We start from the raw sequence: 18846 nt of genomic DNA, 5'->3' as shown, positions 1-18846 counted from the left end.
GATTATCTTGTTTGGGGCTCTCTGTGCTTCCTGTACCTGAATGTCTGTTTCCTTCCTTAGGTTAGAGAAGTTTTCAGCAATTATTTCTTTAAATAGATTCTTTGCCCCTTTGTCTTGCTCTTCTCCTTCTGGGAAGCCTAAAACATGGATGTTATTGTGCTTGATGTTGTCCCAGAGGTCCCTTAGACTGTCCTCGCTCTTTTTAATTCTTTTTTCTTTTATCTGTTCAGCTTGGGTGATTTCTTCTAGTCTTTCGTCCAGCTCGCAGATCCGTTCTTCTGTATCCTCTACTCTGCTTTTGAGTCCCTCTAGTGAATTTTTCATTTCCAGTATTGTATTCTTCATTTCTGATTGGTTCTTTTTTATATCTTCCATTTCTTTGTTTACGTTCTCACTGAGTTCATCCATTCTTCTCCCAAGATCAGTGAGCACCCTTAACACTCTTTGTTTGAAGTCTCTGTTGGGTAGGTTGCTCATTTCTGTTTCACTTAGTTCCTTTTCTGGGTTTTTTTCCTGTTCCCTTACTTGGAACATGTTCCTTTGCCTCCTCATTTTGCCTCTTTCCCTGTGCTTGTGTCTATGTATTAGGTAGGTCAGCTATATCTCCTGCTCTCAGAGAGGTGACCTTATGTAAGTGATGCCTTATGAGGCCTTGCAGTGTGCTTCCCTCTGTTCCAAATGTTCCAGGAGTGACCCCTATGTGGGCTATGTGTGTCCTTCTGTTGTGGCGGGGTTGTTCTTCCCGTAGGTGCCCAGGGAGGCTGAGCTATGCCCCTGGCCAGCTGTTGTAATGCTCATCTGCTTGTAGTTGTTGTGGGCCCTTCAGTCTCTTTATCGGGTGTGGGGAGCCCCAGCACAGTTGGCTGCAAGGTCTAATAGCACGTTCTCTTGCCATATTTCTATTAAGTGAGTAGGCCCCCAGCGTGGCAGGTTGTTAGGCTCAGGGGCTTACAATTGCTATAAGCCTCTAGCCTTTAGGTCTCTTGTCAGCTCTCTGAGGATTGCTGCCGGGTGGGGCTGGCCTCAGGCACAAGAGCACCCAATTGTTTCAGGCTTTGGATGGTGGGGCCAACCCCCTATGTGGCTCTTTGAGAAGCACAAGTCTTCTGCAGCTGACAAGTCCCACTGCCCACAGGTCCACACACACAGTCAACACAGTCCTGCCCCGTGTGCACGCCCTGATCTCCTGAAGTGCGCTCAGTCTCTCCAAGGCGGGAGCCCCACACATTCTGCCACCGCCTCACACTCTCCACTGGCTCCTTGTGCACGCCCTGCCCACAGAGGTGGACCCAGTCGCAAGGCTATGGAGAATCCAGGCAGGTCTCTTAGCAGGCCAACAAGTTGCCTGAGGGCTTGTTGTTGGGTGGGGCCAGTCCCTAGGGTGGGCTGCCTGCCCTGGCTGAACTGGATTAAATCAGTGCTCTAGTGGGTGGGGCAGACGCTGGGCTAGCAGGCCACAGGGTGAACTCCAATGGTGTCTGCCCGCGTCTGTGTCAGCACGCCCACACCAGGCCACAACAATGGCCGCCACCAATGTCCCAGTCACTGGAGAGGTCTCACCTCTCACCAAGATGCACTCAGGGCCTATCTGGTGAGTCTCTTTTCACCAAAGTGCTGTGCACCTTTCTTTCTCGTGATTTTATGTTGCTTTCTGAAATGGGTGAGTTTGTGTGTGGGCCCTTTAAGAGCTGGTTTTAATTTCTTTGTGAACCAGCTTTTCTGGTGGTACTCCCCAATGTTTTAGTAGCAAGCAAAGTCAGATATTATGCCACTCGTCTCGATTGTGCTGGTTCCAAAAAATACCTATAGCGGGGGCACTCCCCGGCTCAGGGCCCGCTCCTCCAGGGAGGGCTGCGGACCTTTGGGCTGCTCCTGGGCAGCTGTGAAGCTGGTGGCTTGTGGAGGTGGCGTTTTTTCTCTCCAGAAGGGATTTCTGCCTCTTCCACCTCGATTAGCATTGTCGTTTGTTGCAGGAGTTCCTCTTATCCAGTTTTCAGTTCTCTCTCAGGGGTAATTTTTCCAAGAGTAGTTGTAAATTGGCTGTGTCCTCTGGAGGAGGTGAGTTCAGAGTCTGCCTACGCCGCCATCTTGACTTCTCCTCCCTATCTTCTTTTTTTAAAAAGAAATTGGATCTTTTCTATTGGCAAAGAGAAATACTGTTATTTTGCCATCTTTGGGCGCCATTTTCCCATATAGTCATGACATCATTTATTTTCTTTATTTGTTTTGTATTTGCCATTTGTTCTTTTTTCACCCTTTCCTGACTTCTTTGGGACTAATTGAATATCTTTACTATTCTATTTTTATCTCCACTATTGGCTTATTTTTATACCTTTGTGGAGTTTTTGTTGTTGCTGTTATTGTTTGCTTTTTCAGTGGTTGCCCTTGGGTTTACAACTGTGCATCTTTTTTTTGTGTGTGTGTGAGGAAGATTAGCCCTGAGCTAACATCCAATGCCAGTCCTCCTCATTTTTTTTTTTTTTTGCTGAGGAAGATTGGCCTTGGGCTAACATCTGTGCCCATCCTCCTCTACTTTATATGGGATGCCACCACAGCGTGGCTTGACAAGCGGTACATCGGTGCGTGCCCGGGATCTCAACCTGCGAACCCCGGGCCGCAGAAGCGGAGCGTGCGCACTTAACCATTACACCACCACGCTGGCCCTAGACCTGTGCATCTTTAACATTATTATTAACACTGCATTATAATCTAAGACCCTTCTAACAGTATATTCTGTTTGTCCCTTCCCATCCTGTGGGCTGTTGTTATGCTCCTTTTTTACTTCTACACATATTATAAACTTCATGATATGTTATTATCATTTTTGCTGTAATAAGAAAATATTTTTTTTTTTTTAAAGATTTTATTTATTTATTTTTCCCCCAAAGCCCCAGTAGATAGTTGTATGTCGTAGTTGCACATCCATTCTAGTTGCTGTATGTGGGACGCGGCCTCAGCATGGCCGGAGAAGCGGTGCGTCGGTGCTCGCCCGGGATCCGAACCCGGGCCGCCAGCAGCAGAGCGCGAGCACTTAACCGCTAAGCCACGGGGCCGGCCCGAAAATATTTTATAAAGACATCTTAAAATGAGAAAAAGGACTTTTATTTTTACCCACATATTTGCCACTACTGGTGCTCTTCATCCTTTGTGTAGGTCCAAGTTTCTGTCTGTTATCTTTTTCCTTCTGCCTGAAGAACCTCTGTTAGCATTTCTTGTAGTGCATGTCTGTTGGCAGTGAATTCTCTCAACTTCTCTTTGTCTGTGAAAGCCTTTATTTTACCCTCATCTTTGAAAAATATTTTACTGGGTATAGAAATGTAAGTTGATAGTTTCTTTCAGCACTTTAAAGATGTCACTCCATTGTTTTCTTGCTTGAATAGTTTCTGAGGTGACATGTCTGAAACATCTGCTGTAATCTTATCTTCTCTGTATACAATGTATCTTTTTTCCACTGGCTACTTTTAAGATTTCTTTTTTTATCACTGGTTTTCAGTGTTTTAATACTGTTGTGCCTTGGTTTGGTTTTCTTTACTTACTCTGCTTGGATTATGTTGGTCTTCTTGGATCTCTGATTTTATAGGTTTTGTCCAATTTGGAAATTTTTTGGCCATTTTTCCTTTAGATATTTTTTGTCCCCCTCCCCTCCTTCTTCTCTGTAACTTGAACTATGTATGTTTTAGAGTGCTTGATGTTGCCTCATAGGCCCTGCTTGGTTTTTTGTTTTAGTTTTAGTCTTTTTTTTTTTTTTTTTTAAATCTGTGTGCTTCAATTTGGATGGTGTCTTAGTCCATTTGGGCTGCTATAACAATAACAAGACTGGATGGCTTATAAACAACAGAAATTTATTTCTCACAGTTTTGGAGGCTAAGAAATCCAAGATCAAGGAGCCAGCAGATTCAGTGTCTTGTGAGGGCTCGCTTCTTGGTTCATAGACCACACCTTCTCACAATCTTACATGGTAGGAGGGATGAGGAGCTCTCTGGGGTTTCTTTTATAAGGGCCCTAATCCCATTTATGAGGGTTCTATCTCCTAAAGGCCCTACCTCCTAATACCATCACCTTGGGAATTAGGATTTCAACCTATGAATTTGGAGGTGACACAAATATTTAGTCTGTAGCAGATGGTTTCTATTGCTTTGTCTTGAGGTTTGCTGACTGTTTTTTCCTGCTATTAATCTCATTCCATAAAATTTTATTTCAGATATTTCATTTTTTATCTCTAGAAGTTCTATTTGGTTCTGCTTAATACTTTATATTTCTCTCCTCATCATGTTTATGTTTTCCTTTAACATATTTTTAATATTTATATTAAATAGTGAACATATTTGTAATAGTTGTTTTAACATACTTGTCTGCTAATTATATCATCTCTGTCATTTTCCTGCTTATTTACATGTCTAATAATTTTTGATTCAATGATCAGCATTGTGATTTTATGTTGTTGAGTTCTGAATTTTTTCTATTCCTTTAAAGAGTGATGGACTTTCTCATGAAGGCAGTTAAATTACTTGTGAATCAGTTTGATCCTTTGGAAGCTCGTTTTTAATCCATTTTAGGGCAGGTCTAAATAGCCTTAACTTGAGAGTTAATTTAGCCCCATTTCCAAGGCATTACCTGTCTGAAGTCTCTGCTGAAAGCCTCAGGTGTTTCATAAACACTCTCTGCTCTGGCTGGTGGGAACTTACACCTCCAATTTGTGTGTAATCTTTGGGAATAGTTCAGCTTATAACTCCGTGGTAATTGTTCGTTCCCTGGAAATTGTTCTTTGCTTGGCCTGATGAGGCTTCACTCCATGCACATGCAGACTAGTATTCAGTTAAAGGTTTAAGGAGACCCCTGTGCATATTTCTGGAGCTCTTTCTCTGCATGCTTCCCTCATCTTCAGAGCTATGCCACACAAATCCTATGTGCTTCAGTTTCTCTGAACTTGAATCTCTGTTCAGCTCAGTGAGACTACTAGGCTCTGTTTTGGTTTTTCCCTCCCTGTGCCGTAGTCTAGAAATTGCCTACGGTTGGAAATCTGGGGAGATCTTGGGATTTACCTCATTTGTTTCCTTTTTCTCAGGGATCCTATGTGGCAGTGCTGTAATAATCTGTTCCTCGAGAAAGTGTCAGGAAAAACAAACCAAAAAATTTGCAAATTTAATTTCTTGTAATGGACAGTTTACCATTATTTGTAACATTTTTCACAAGTTACTAACAAAATTTAATACAAGTGTTTACCTGTTTACAAAATAGGGGAAATTGATGGGAAAAGAATTTTGGGAACTTCAAAGTCTGTAAAAAAGCCTTACTATATTTTACTCTGATTACAAAAGTTTATCATAGTACTAACATACTTATTGGCATTTTAAAGTCTCAGAAGGAAAGGGGGGCTTTATATTACTGTTTTCCTTTAATGGTCTTCTGATTTTAAGAACAGAGATAAGCAGTAAAACTAGTGAAGAGGGATATACTAAAGAAAGCTTATGATGAGTTTAGTCAAAGTAGCTGAGTTTATATGGAATTAGGTGGGCAAAGCTTGGACCTTGAATCCAAAACGGCCCAAGTTCTGAAGGAGAAAGGAGTCAAAGAAATGACTTTTTTATTACTTAAAGAAAGGGAAAATATGAAAGAAAATAAAAACATTAAGACCTTAGGCAGAAATAGAAATGTAAGGAGCAGAGGAATTCTGGGTCAGAAGAAGAAAGAAGATGAAGCCTGCACATATGTTGGCATTTCTGCTTTCCGTGCAGAATAAAACAGAGATAGGGTGGGTTCCAAACTTGCCACAGCTCTCTAATATATTTTATACCCTAAAGCCCTGGGCTTTTAAAATGTTGTTTATCATTCTAAGTTTAAATACAAATGTGAACTAGGTGCTAAGGAAGGGCTTGTTCTTGGCCTTCCTTAGAAATTAGATAAGATCCAGAAATCAACACACTAATTTTATACAAATAAAAGGTTCAGACACAGTTAAGCATAGCTTGAATTCTTAAGTAGTTTTTTCAGAAACATACAATGATGCTTTTATCTCTATTTATCACACCCTTTAAAAATATAAGTAAAGAGTAAATTTCAGATCTGTTATGTAGAATACAAATTTCCATTGGGCCACATACATTATAGAGGTAATTACTTATAATATATTTTTGTATGATTTATCAAGTGGTTTTTTTTTTGTGATGATGTAGACTTGGCCTGTGTTGATTTAAAAAGCTCTAATATTTTTGTCTTGGGCAAAGACAAAAATCAACATTCATTTACATTTATGCTTTTAATTTTAGAAACAAAAACCAAGAAATGCCTCATTCCATAAACAAAGAACTGATACTTGGCATCATGGTGGGAACTACTGGAATCAGCTTGCTTCTTTTGTGGTACCACAAGGTTCGTAAACCAAGGACCGCAATGAATTTACCTAAATTTCTTTCTCTGGGTAATACATTTCATTCAATGACTTTGCAAGATGAAGTGCGTAATGGCCAAGGAACAGCAGCGATCTTTCAAGGAAGGCAAATTCAGATATTGGAGAAGTTAAATGAATTACTGACAAATATGGAAGAACTCAAAGAAGAAATCAGAGTTCTTAAAGAAGCCATTCCAAAGCTGGAGGAATATATACAAGGTGAACTTGGAGGGAAGATAACTGTTCATAAGATAAGTCCTCAGCACAGAGCTAGAAAAAAAAGACTTGCCACAGTTCAAAGTTCCGGGACAAGTAATAGTTCAGAGGAAGCAGAAAGTGAAGGAGGGTGAGTTTCTTTAAGATGTTTCCATGTTGAATGGATTATTTATTGCATTATTGCTATTATTTAGGCACTTTTATTATGCATCCCCAGTCATATGTTCTGCTACTAAGAAGACGTACAAAAGAGTCATTATTTTGGCTTACATTACAATTAAAACCATTTTCAATAGAGGTCAGTATTTCAGATAGTTTATACTGCATTGACAAAAAGAATATAAGTAACTTACTAGTGCTAGGTGGCATCAAGTGAGTACTGAGGAAGACAATAATTGTTTGCCAAAATGTGTCACCTGTTTTTATATGTGGCCACTGTGTAGCCCCTTATATAAGAACTGTCCAATAAGTGCTGACTAGTAGAACTTTCCCTGATGATGGAAATGGTCTAAATCTGTGCTGCCCAATATGGTAGCCACTAGCCACGTGTGGCTGTTAAGCACTTGAAATGTAGCTAGTGCAACTGAGAAAATGAATTTTTAATTTTTTAAATTGTGTTAATTTAAATTTAAATAGCCACATGGGACCAGTGGCTACTGAAACTGGGCAGTGCAGACCAAAAAAGATTTTCTGAGAAGGTACGAGTGATTCAGTTTCATTCTCGCATGGGGTAATCCACTGAATTCTAAAAGCAAGAATAAAAATAATATTTTTTAGAGAAAAACAAATGATTTATGAATAAAGAAATTGTGTCTGACTAGTGTTTTTGAAGAGTAAAATAAGCAAGTAAATAAAGAAGCCCTAGTGAATATGACGTAGCCTAAAATTCTTTAGAGCAGGGACCCTATGTTTTCATTGTTGTACTCCTAACACATTATTGTTGTGCCTAGGGCATAGGAGATGCCAGCAAATATTTCTTGAATGAATGAGTGATCTGCTAAATTATATGGATTTGGAAGAAGGGATCTGGTGAGAGGAAACAAAGCTTAGGGATAAAAGGGTGGTTTCGTAGATAAAGAAATGTAAATGGTTGATCAGGTCTTTGAGGTCGATGCTAGCACTGGCATTAGCATCTTGATATACGAACTGGAGAAATAACTATATGCAAAGTTTTTCAATTAGGAAAGAGCCACAAATGATAGATCTAGATAACAGGAAGGTCTTAAAAATTTGTGTTCCTGAACAAAAAAAAGTGGTAGACTGGTTTTAAAATAGGCAATGGAATGTTTGAAAGGAATCTAAAACAGTTCTAAATAATTCAGAACTGTAACTCACAAAAGAGACTTGTTAATTATTATAGGTATAGAGAACAGCAGCTTAGTTCCCTAATAAAGACAAAAATCCCAACATAACATTGAGCATCATTGAGAGTAACTGAGGACAAACCAATGGTCATCTTACCTTTATGTAAATCTGTGGCGTTTCCTCATCAGGAGGCCTGTGTGCAGTTTGGCAGTCACGTCTTAGGAAGGACATAATGGAACTAAGGACTGGCCAGAGAAGATCCACTAGACTGAGAGGGGAGATGGCAGCCCTGGTAAAGGAGTGTGGGCCAAAAGGATGAGTGGCCCTTAATCTAAAAAGACCCTGGTCAAGTTGAGCACAGGCTTGTTCAAGAAATCCTAAAGTTCTGGAAAGAGAAGCAAACTTGGATAAGTTTAGAACAAATAAAAAGAAGATAATTATGGGACTTAATTTTAACTTCAAGTAGTGTATAGACATAAACTATTTATGTGGGTTCAAGAAGGATTTGTGAAATTTATGAATCACAGTCACAGATGGCTGATAAGAAAAACTAGACATATCAAAACTTTAAGATTGATGTCAAGTAAGACATTCCCTCCTCTTGCTGATCCTGGGTGTCTTTGTTAGCAGTAGAATACTAGAAGAGATGTAATCGAGCCCCGATGACTTAGACTAGATTACGGTGACTGCCACCTGATAAAGTGGAGGCAGAGAAACTTTTTCCTATCTAGCTGTATTTCAGAAAAATAAACAAAACAAGCAAACAAACAGAAACTTAATTTGGTTTTTTTTTTTGAGAGAAAGGAATAAGATACAGAAAGATTTAACACATCTGTCTATACCTAGAAACAAACTTTTTAAATAAAAAATAATAATTTTTTAAAAACAAGATCTTTGTAAAGTATATTAGTGTAAATTTTAGATTGCTGTGGGACAGAGATGACTGGTCATGGCAAGATACAGTCATAGCCCATTACCACATTTAAGATGGGATGTATCCTTGATTCATAGTGTCCTTGAGAGCAAAATTAAAACATGAAAGGACAATTACATGTTCCATATGTAAAATTTATCTTTTGTAATAGGTACCTAGAGATTTTGACTTCTTTTAGTAAAACAGATGTCAGTCACAATTTGCTGATACTATTAGTTTTAGACAAGAAAAGAAAAAATCTAATTATATCCAAGTTGTCAAAAACTTGAGTGGGTAGATTAGTGGAATGCATTTTCTGTAAGCATTATTAGAATCTTCTGCATGCCTCTGTTAGTACATAGCATGCATCATCATGGACTTAGGGATTTATGCCTTTTTTGGACTCAGCTAATTTCATTTAATTAGTTGTGGAGGTCATGATGACTGATGCTCAGATTCTCATACTGTGACGATCAGAGGGCCTGCCAAGGTTCTTCCTTTTCCTTCTTAGCACTAGTGTGACCATCTTGGAAGGCATCTTTGTTTCTTGGTAATATTATGTTTCAACTGATTTTGGTTTTGCCCCTGCTCCAAGACTTGGAATCAGCTATTACCTTTGCAGCATTGGTTCCCTTCAGTGAGAAACAGTACTAGATACCAAAATCTGGGTGTATGGAGGAATACTGTTTTTAGGCAGGATGATACCAGAGGCTGCTTTGGCCCCCTTTAGGACAGGGTAAAAGAAAAATAGTTTTAAATATTTTTAAGGTCACTAGTTCACATTGTTGTTTTAGTTTAAATTTAAGTCCTCCCTTATTTCTGAAAACTTTTTAGTTCATTTTCTTTTTTAAGCTGCACACTTCTCTTTTCTCTGTCAACATTTACCTGTATTGCTCTAGCAAACTACAGGTTTAAAAAGTGTTATTTAAATCACAATGTTATGTAAAGCTTTAGAACCCTCCCTTTCACAAGTTAAATCTTATTCCAGTTTAGATTAAAGTAATACTCTATAATAAATTCGTTATTTTTCCATCTTGTGTGGGCTTTAAGAAGAATACATGTGTTCAAAATTAGACAATTCTGTTAGGTAAAGCAGAGTTGTATAGTGACCCTATGGGCCGTCTTTCTTTTTTTCTTGACTTATGTATTTTCATTTTAGTGTTGCGTTCATATGATACCTTTAGATAGTATCAACAGACACAATACTGACTGTTTGAAAAGAAAAAGAAACCCCACAAATCTGCCCCCAAAAGAACACCAGCATAATCCAAGCCATAATACACTAGTGCCTTAGATGATATTACTTGATATATAACAGAGGATGGTGATGAAAGTGAGACCACAGAAAGAACAGGCTTTGCGGTTTTATTTAAAACTCCTTAAACTTTCATTTTCATGAGCCAAAATATAAACTTTGCTTTTTTGCAGTTATGTTTTTATTCTCACCATTATTTACTTCTGCCAAGTCAGTTTTAGTGTTGAACTTCAATTTTCAAGGCCTTGAGAGAAAGACAAATTCAGATATTCCTTACGTGGTGATTTTGTATTCTTTCATGTTGTACAAGTACAAATTTGCAAAAAAAAAATTCGTTTTTTGTTTCAGATCTTATTTTTAATAAAACATTACACGTATAATTGAAATCTTTGTACTCCTTTCTCTCAGAGGTAACCGTCATCTTGAAGGTGGTATGCATTCTTCCTTTGAGAGTTTTAATGTTCCTCCTATGTGTGCATGTTTACATAAACAATGAATAAATGGTCTTTGGTTCTTAAATTTACATAAATGGCATTATATGTACATAACATTTTGTAACTTGCTTTTTCATCAAATGTCTTTTGAGATTTTTCCATATCGATATATGTAAACTTATTTCATTCTTTTCAGTTGCTATGCTGCATTCTATTCTATGAATATGCCTTAATTTGTTTTCTTATTGATAGATGTTTAGGTCACTATTTTTTTGCTCTTATAAACAATGTTTTATTGAACACTTTTCTTCATAATTCTTTAGGTACAGTGAAATATTTTGAAAGTACTTAGAAGTGGAATTGCTGGGTTATAGACTAATTTATATTGTTATTGTGTATGATTCAATTATTCTTCAGAGTCTACCAATTCACAATCCTATAAGCAGTGTATGAGAATTCTTATTTTCCTGTACAAATTCTTATATTGTTAGAGTTTTTAATTTTAGCCAACCTAATGGCGATGAAGTGATAACTAATCATTATTTCAGTTTGCATCCCCTGAACACTAATAAAATTGGGCATCTGTTCATAGTTTATTTGCCATTTAGGTCTTCTCATCTATGAATTGATTTAAAAAACTAAAGGAAGGGTAACACTAACAGTTTATTCATTCAACAAGAGTGTCTTCTCTGTGCGAGGTACTGTGTAGGCTCCCTAGACACAGCAGGGAACAAAGTCGCACAAGTCAAACAGATTTTTTTTAAAATGTAAGAGAGTGTTAAAGAGGGATGCTCTCAGTCTTGGTTATAACCAGAGGCCCAAAGGCCAAGAACAAAAGTGCCAAGTACCGTCGCATTCTAGAGCCAAGTGCTAGACCCTCCTAGGCAGGACTTGCTAAGAGATGGAAGCCACTGCTAGCATGAGCAGTCACCCACCTGCAGCCTATGAAAGGAAGTGGCCGAAGGGCTGAGAGATGCATTTCTTTGGGGGAAAGTTGTTCATGTGCTGGGCATCTTACCAGTATGTGTGTGATGCTGAATGCTATAGGAATGGATGACACTGCTCAGGCAGAATGTGTAGCGTGGGAAGAGAGAAGTTGGAGTACAGAGCCTTTTGGAACCAGTACTGAGGGAGTGGGCAGAAGTGGATGAGCCTGCAAAAGAAAGACTGAAGACTGGTCAAAGAAGTTGGAAAAGAACCAGAGGAGAAAGATGTCACAGAAAGCAAGAGAGGACAAGGTTTCAAGAACAGTGGTGAAGGCCACCGGTTTTGGAATCATTCTGACCCAAATATTCCTGGCTCAGCGCCTAACTGGCTACGTAACTTCACTTCTCCAAAACTGAATCTATTCATCTTAAAATGTGGTCAATAATACATATTTTACATTGCTTTAAGTCTTAAATAAGATGATATAAGAAGAGACTTTGCACTGTGTCTAATCCCTAGTAAATTCCAAAAAAAACCTTGAGTTATTTTACCAATAATATGGAAATGATCAAATATATTAAATACATTAGAATGGGGATTGGCAAACTTTTTCTATAAGAATTTTAGGGTTTGAGGATGATACTGTCTCTGTCTAAACTACTCAACTCTGTCTTGTAGCTTGAAAGCAGCCATAGACAATGTGGGTATGGCTGTCTTCCAATAAAACTTTATTTACAAAACCAGGTGGAAAGCAGATTAGACCCCCAGGGTGCAGTTTGCCCACCTCTGATGTAGAAAAGTACACTTAATAGTAGCCTTTCAGTTGTAATGTTTTGGGTCAAGTAAAACGAAGACTGAAGTATGTTTCCTGGATTTGGGTCTTAGGAGGTCGTTTATTGTTGAGCTTTGCAGGAGCAGTTGCCAGGTAGTGATGAGTACAGAAACCTGATCTAGGCCTGGACAAGTGCACGAGAGGTAAAGGTGTGGACAGCAGAATGGTAGACCCTTATTTCACGGAACTTGACTTTGAATAGAAGGAGAGTGCATAATGCAAGAAGGGGATATCAGGTTCAGAGAAGATTTATTTTTTTGTTTTGTTTTTGGTTTTGTTTCAACCTGAGAGGCACCTGTGAATATTTATAGCTGCAGAGAGGAAGCCAATACAGAGAGTGAGAGTAAAAATGTAGGAGAGGTCTTTTTTTTTCAAGTCAGAAACAAAAACAAAGAGGAAATAACCCATGAAACAAGGTGTGGTGGCCTGGCCCTTTTAGCAGCGGTCCACCTTAGGTAGTGAGCTAACATGTAGAAAAAAGAAAACTTTATCACTTGCAGACTCTCAGGAAATTTTATTAATCTCAAGATAGTATTTGGGAACATGGGAATTGACGGTATAAAGTCTCTAACACTCCCACTCCAAATAAAGTAGCACTAGCTTGGAAAAGGTTACATAGGTTAAGCCCTATTCTGCGTTGCCTCATCTTCCTGGTCAGTGCCCCCATTACCATAACATTTATAAATATAAAGACCAATGGGTTATTAAGAAAGATGGGAAGAACAAGCTTGTAAATTCGTTCGTTTCTGAAACAAATATTTATCGAGCACTGACTATGAGCTATGCTCTTATAGGTGGTACAGTGGTGACACGCCCCTGCACTCGTAGAGCTTACATTCCCTTGGCTTTTACCTCCAATTTGGAGACATTTGTCTTTAGAAGCCTCATCAAGTGATCTTCCTTCTTGTGCTTTGTTCACAACTTGAAGGGCACTACATTCATCCATTCTACGATAAGTCCACAAATGAATCTGGGTGCTGCTGGCATCATGGCACCAAGGATCATACTTAGATTCCTGACTGTCCTCTCCAAGTCCCAGGACAAATAGATACGATTCATACAAAAATTATGGTAATTCTACATGTCATGTAAGGGAAAGGAAAAGATTCCAGTTCTGTGACTGCACAGATACTATAGAAGAAAGTGGAAGTCAACTCCATCAATAATTTTTTCCTGTCATAAATGTTTTATATTCATTATCTCATTTAGTCCACACAGTAACTCTCTGAGGAAGATGATACTATTATCCTCATTTTCAAGATAAGGAAATGGAGTCTGAGAAAGATTAGGTTGCTCACTAGTAAGGGGCAGAGTCTGTACACGGTGCTGCACTGCCTCTTTCCTTCCTCATCCCCGTTTAAGAAAGTGCAAGGTGTCAGAGTGCTCTGAAAGCATTATCCTAGGAGATAAAGTGGGGAAGGATAAGGCCAATGTGTGTATGAAATACCTGCTGAATTCAGACTTCACCTCCCAAGGTGGCTACTCAAGTATAAAACTCACTCAATTCCATCTGAGTGCCCTTTTAACCCTACTCTAAGTAAGGAGGAGTGTGTGGGTTCATACATACTGTGTCATTGATTATAAGATGAACATTTTTTCACATTTTAACATCTCCTAAATCATGATATGTATTACCACCCATTAATAGGATCGTATTGCTGCATCGTAGTTTAACTGGCAATGTTTTTTTCCTTTCTTGCAACTGATAGTGTTTTTGATTCTATGAAATACAAGGTTGAAACAGATACCTTTTTGGGTGTAAGAGCCACAAGTTGAATGAGTTTCTGCCTTAAAACCCTGGTTTTCTCAGGGAAGAAGGTCTGTAGGTCATCTTCTGGAGTGGAGGAGAGTGTACGCTGAGACGTTTGAGGGAGGGCAGTGAGATTCTTGACTCCTCTCTTCCCAATACCACCCCCTCTGCCATCCTCTATCAATTTCCAAGTCTTAGGGCTTTGACCTCCTTAAGAGCCTACACTAATGTGTTTACTCGGGTGTCTCTAGTGCTTAGCACAGTGCCTGGCATATTATAGATGATCATTAAATATTTGCATTAATAAATGAATGAACATATGAACGAAGAAAGTTTGGAAGAGCAGTTGTGGGGAGTGGAAGAGGGCGTCAACTAGAAACAAGAGTAAGGATTACCCTGCAGGCTGTTGCCCCAGTTGAGGTTCAAGACTGTGTACCAGTATGCACTGTTGCGTGATTTTTTTCCCTAATTCTTGGCATTTCATATATGAGAGTAGAGAAGTCAGAGGGCTGAATTGATACAAATTAGGAGCTTTGCAGGGTGAGTTAGAGAGGAAAAGACTGAGGATGTTGAGAATTCAGGTCAGGAAATGTCGTCTAATGTTGCTGAAACACATCTGTACTTACTTGTTGACCTAAAATATATACTTTTTTGTTTCTTTTGTTTTTAAATTACTTCCAGGGCCAGCCCAGTGGCGTAGTGGTTAAGTTCGCAAGCTCCGCTTTGGCGGCCCAGGGTTCGCAGGTTCGGATCCCAGGCGTGGACACATGCACCGCTTATCAAGCCATGCTGTGGCAGGTGTCCCACATATAAAACTAGAGGAAGGTGGGCACAGATGTTAGCCCAGGGCCAATCTTCCTCACCAAAAATAGGAGGATTGGCAACAGATGTTAGGCCAGGGCTCATCTTCCTCACCAAAAAAAAAAAAAAAAAATTCCAGTTTGTTATTAGATCAGTTCAAATCCTTGATTGTGTACTGTTTCTTTATCTTTACTAGACTGCATTTAGCAACTATATAGTGAATTAATTTTATTAACCTTCTTTCTTTCAAAATGAACTAATAGTGGATAAGAAAATTCTAGAAATAGACTATGAAATTATTTGACAATCCCCAAGGAATATTTTTTCTACCTTCCAAGTCACATACAGATAACCATGCTATCTGAGTAACAAACTACAAACAGCGAACCTATGTGGATTGAGTTTAATATTGTAATGAAAAAAATATGAGAGTTAACCTGGTACTAATTTAGCAATGAACATTATTGTTATTTTGCATAATTAAGCATATTTGATAAGCCATTTATACAAATACAATAAGTAATATAATAGATTGAATAATTTACATTCATTACACTCAGATTGGTTAAAGATGTAACCGTATATTACTGTATAATTGAATTTCGAGTAGCTCATTTTTTGTCTTGGATAATGTGGGAAAACTTGAGTTTGCCATTTCAAGTTAACTCAGTCAATTCTAGTTTAGAGCCGGTCTTTTTGTGTTAAAGATTCAGTCATAATCTATTGTTTCAATTTACAAAAGATGTCCTTTTGGAAAAGGTACTCATGAATCTTAGTGTGACTTAGGAACAGTAGACAACAATCTCACAAGAAAGGGAAAAAAATAATAGATTGCTGTAGTGAAAGACAGTGCTCTCTGGGCTTCTTATTCTCCTATACGTGTTCCTAGGTGTGCCAAGAATGTAGGGCCTTGACCACTCTTTTTTTTTTTTTCCCTTGATTTTTTAAAAATTGAGACATTATTTTTTAGAGCAGTTTTAGTTTCACAGCAAAATTGAGGGGAAGATACAGAGATTTCCCATATACCCGCTACCTCCACACATGCATAGCCTACACCATTATCAACATCCAGCACCAGAGTGGTACATTTGTTACAGTTGATGAACCTACATTGATACACCATAATCACCCAAAGTCCATACTTTACATTATGGTTCACTCTTGGTGTTGTACATTCTGTGAGTTTGGACAAATGTATAATGACATGTATCCATCATTATGGTATTGTACAGAGTATTTTCACTGCCCTAAAAATCCTCTGTGCTCCACCTGTTCATCCTTTCCTCCCCCTCAACCCCTAGCAACCAATGATCTTTTTACTATCTCTATAGTTTTGCCTTTTCCAGAATGGCATATGTGTTGGAATCATAGAGCGTGTAGCCTTTTCAGTTTGGCTTCTTTTACTTAGTAATATGCATTTAAGTTTCCTCCATATCTCTTTATGACTTCGTAATCATTGCTTTTTAGTGCCGAATAACATTCCATTGTCTGTATATACCACAGTTTATTTATCCATTCACCTACTAAAGGACATCTTGGCTGCTTCCAAGTTTTGGCAGTTATGAAGATAGCTGCTATAAACATCCGTGTGCAAGTTTTTGAGTGGACGTAAGTTTTCATCTCATTTGGGTAAATACCAAGGAGCATGATTGCTGGATTGTATGGTAAGACTGTTTAGTTTTGTAAGAAACCTCCAAACTGTCTTCCAAAGTGGTTGTACCATTTTGCATTCCCACCAGTGATGAATGAGAGTTCCTGTTGTTCCACATCCTCGACAGCATTTCATGTTGTTAGTGTTCTGGATTTTGACCATTCTAAGAGGTATGTAGTGGTATCCCATTGCTTTAATTTGCACTTCTCTGATGACATATGATGTGGGGCATCTTTTCACATGCTTATTTGCCATCGGTATATCTTCTTCGGTGAGGTGTCAGGGTCTTTGGCCCCTTTTTAAGTTGGGTTGTTCATTTTCTTATTGTTGAGTTTTGAGTGTTCTTTGTATATTTTGGATAATAGTCATTTTTTAGATGTATATTTTGCAAATATTTTCTTCCAGTCTGTGGCTTTTTATTCTCTTGACATTGTCTTTCGCAGAGCAGAAGCTTATCAATTATTTCTTTCATGGACCTTGCCTTTGGTATTAGATCTAAAAAATCATTGCCATACCCAAATTTATCAAGGTTTTCTGTGTATTATCTTCTAGGAGTTTTATAGTTGTGCATTTTATATTTAGGTCTGTGGTCCATTTTGAGTTAATTTTTGTGAAGGGTGTAAGGTCTGCGTGACCACTCTTTATCCAGGCCATTTCTCAGGTTGTAGTGAGAAACCTTAAGGAATGAGGTCACGTTTCCCTCCAGAACCAACAGCAGATTTAGCAGATTTGCTTACTGCTTGCTATAAAAGTGGTGGATTCCCTGAGCTCGGTGTTCTTTTCTTTGTAATACAACTCACTGCGAATGCGAGAGTTGTGTGGTGGGCCCTCTGCATTGCCCTGTGGGACCTGGAGTCAAGGAGAACCAACACAAATATGCTGTGATCACACTGCTTGGTTTGCTGTGAGTGATAAAGTCCTCTGTCTGTGACCCAAGAATTGTGTGTCTCTACCAGCATCCATGAAATAGTCACAGATTAATCTATTAGCTTGTATGTAGGATAAAATCAAATTATAATCTGACAATGATATGGTGAGAATTAGAGAGCTTTAGGCTTCTGGAAAGGAATTTGTTCAAGGGTTTACCAAAGAAGATTGTTGGGAAGGGAACAAAAGCAGGAGGTGGTAGTAGGGTATTTAGAATATTGAGAAGTAAAAAAATTATATTTGAGGTGGTGTTTTATGTCATAAGAGGCTATACACATACACCTATTATATGGGCAGTGCTCCAGGTTGGTTTGGAAAAGGAGAGGACAGTATTTCTTTTCTAATAACTCTGTTAATCTTGCCTTTAAATGAGTATATGTTGTTTCAAGGGATTATAAACAGTGGTACAGTAGATCTCCATAATCTGTGCATGAGGGCCACAGAATCAGATGGCACTATTTACTGCCAAGGTAGGGGAAGCTTGTTTCACTCTGGGGGACAGCGACATTTGTAATTTAGGCTTTTTTCCCCCATCTCAATATATCTTCGGACCAAAGTCTGTAACAGTCACTTTTCCTTATCAGTGGAGGATGTAAAAACTTGGAGTAAATAGTGTTCAACTAAAAGAAGAATGAGTTAGTAGGCCAGGTGTGTGGAAAGGGCAGCTAATGAGGGAGACAATCCCAAGTAAAGGATTATGCAGATATCATATATGTTATTGCCTTCATCCTGCTGTTTTCTCGTCCCTTGATTTGTTGGCTAACTCCTTGAATGTAATGAAGTTAGAACACCCATTCCACAGTCATGTGAACTGCAGCTTTTCAGAAAGGTGAGCCACAGAACAATTTTATTCTAAACTGATGTCATTAGATTCTAGAGTCTGCTGTCATCAGATTCTGTGTTATTGCCATGTTAATTCCACATGCAGCTTAAGCATTCAGTCTTCTGACCTGTTCCACCTACACAAGGCATTTTATGGCTTAAGGATGAAGGCTTAGAAAGGAAGGGAGAGATTTACTTTGGATTAAATTCAATATGGGAAAATGCTTAAGGTAAGCTTTTAAAAAGAAAAAACACTTCTCCATATGTTTCATGTGCTAAAGAACATTGAAATATTCATAAACCAAGCTTTAATGCTTCCTTTAGTTTCCCAGAATAATATCTGGAATATCTAGATATTTACCTGAAATACTCTCTCCAGAGAGGTTTTGCTTCATCCGTGGTTAATATGTTAAAATGCATTAGTCAACAGAGTATAAATTTATTCTACTTAACGCCTTTAAATATAGTAGTGTCGTAGTCTCAAACAGATATTATGATTTATTATATTTAAAACAGGAAGTTCTACCTTTTCCTTGAAGGAATCCTTTAGTTCCGGTGCCCTGTCATATGTTTCCCCTGATCTTTCTTTCTGCCTGCTTCCCTGAGTCTTTCGACTTATCTTCCC

General features: G+C 38.5%; 1 protein-coding gene across 2 annotated transcripts in view; it reads left to right on the top strand.

The window, feature by feature from the left end:
- Positions 1-18846, top strand: part of RMDN2 (regulator of microtubule dynamics 2) — a 91588-nt gene that overhangs the window by 15533 nt on the left and 57209 nt on the right. For both annotated transcript variants that reach the window (XM_087436879.1, XM_087436878.1), the window contains exon 2: positions 6267-6734. In XM_087436879.1, coding sequence (XP_087293005.1) covers positions 6283-6734 — 452 coding nt within the window. In that variant the 5' untranslated portion in view covers positions 6267-6282. The remainder of the gene's footprint in view (positions 1-6266; positions 6735-18846) is intronic.

Source organism: Ceratotherium simum, chromosome 11, assembly GCF_057802395.1.
Source record: "Ceratotherium simum simum isolate JZ-2026a chromosome 11, ASM5780239v1, whole genome shotgun sequence".
Classification (NCBI taxonomy): Eukaryota; Metazoa; Chordata; class Mammalia; order Perissodactyla; family Rhinocerotidae; genus Ceratotherium; species Ceratotherium simum.
The sequence above is the reverse complement of the archived record's forward strand: the minus strand, read 5'-3'. Positions and strand labels throughout refer to the sequence as shown.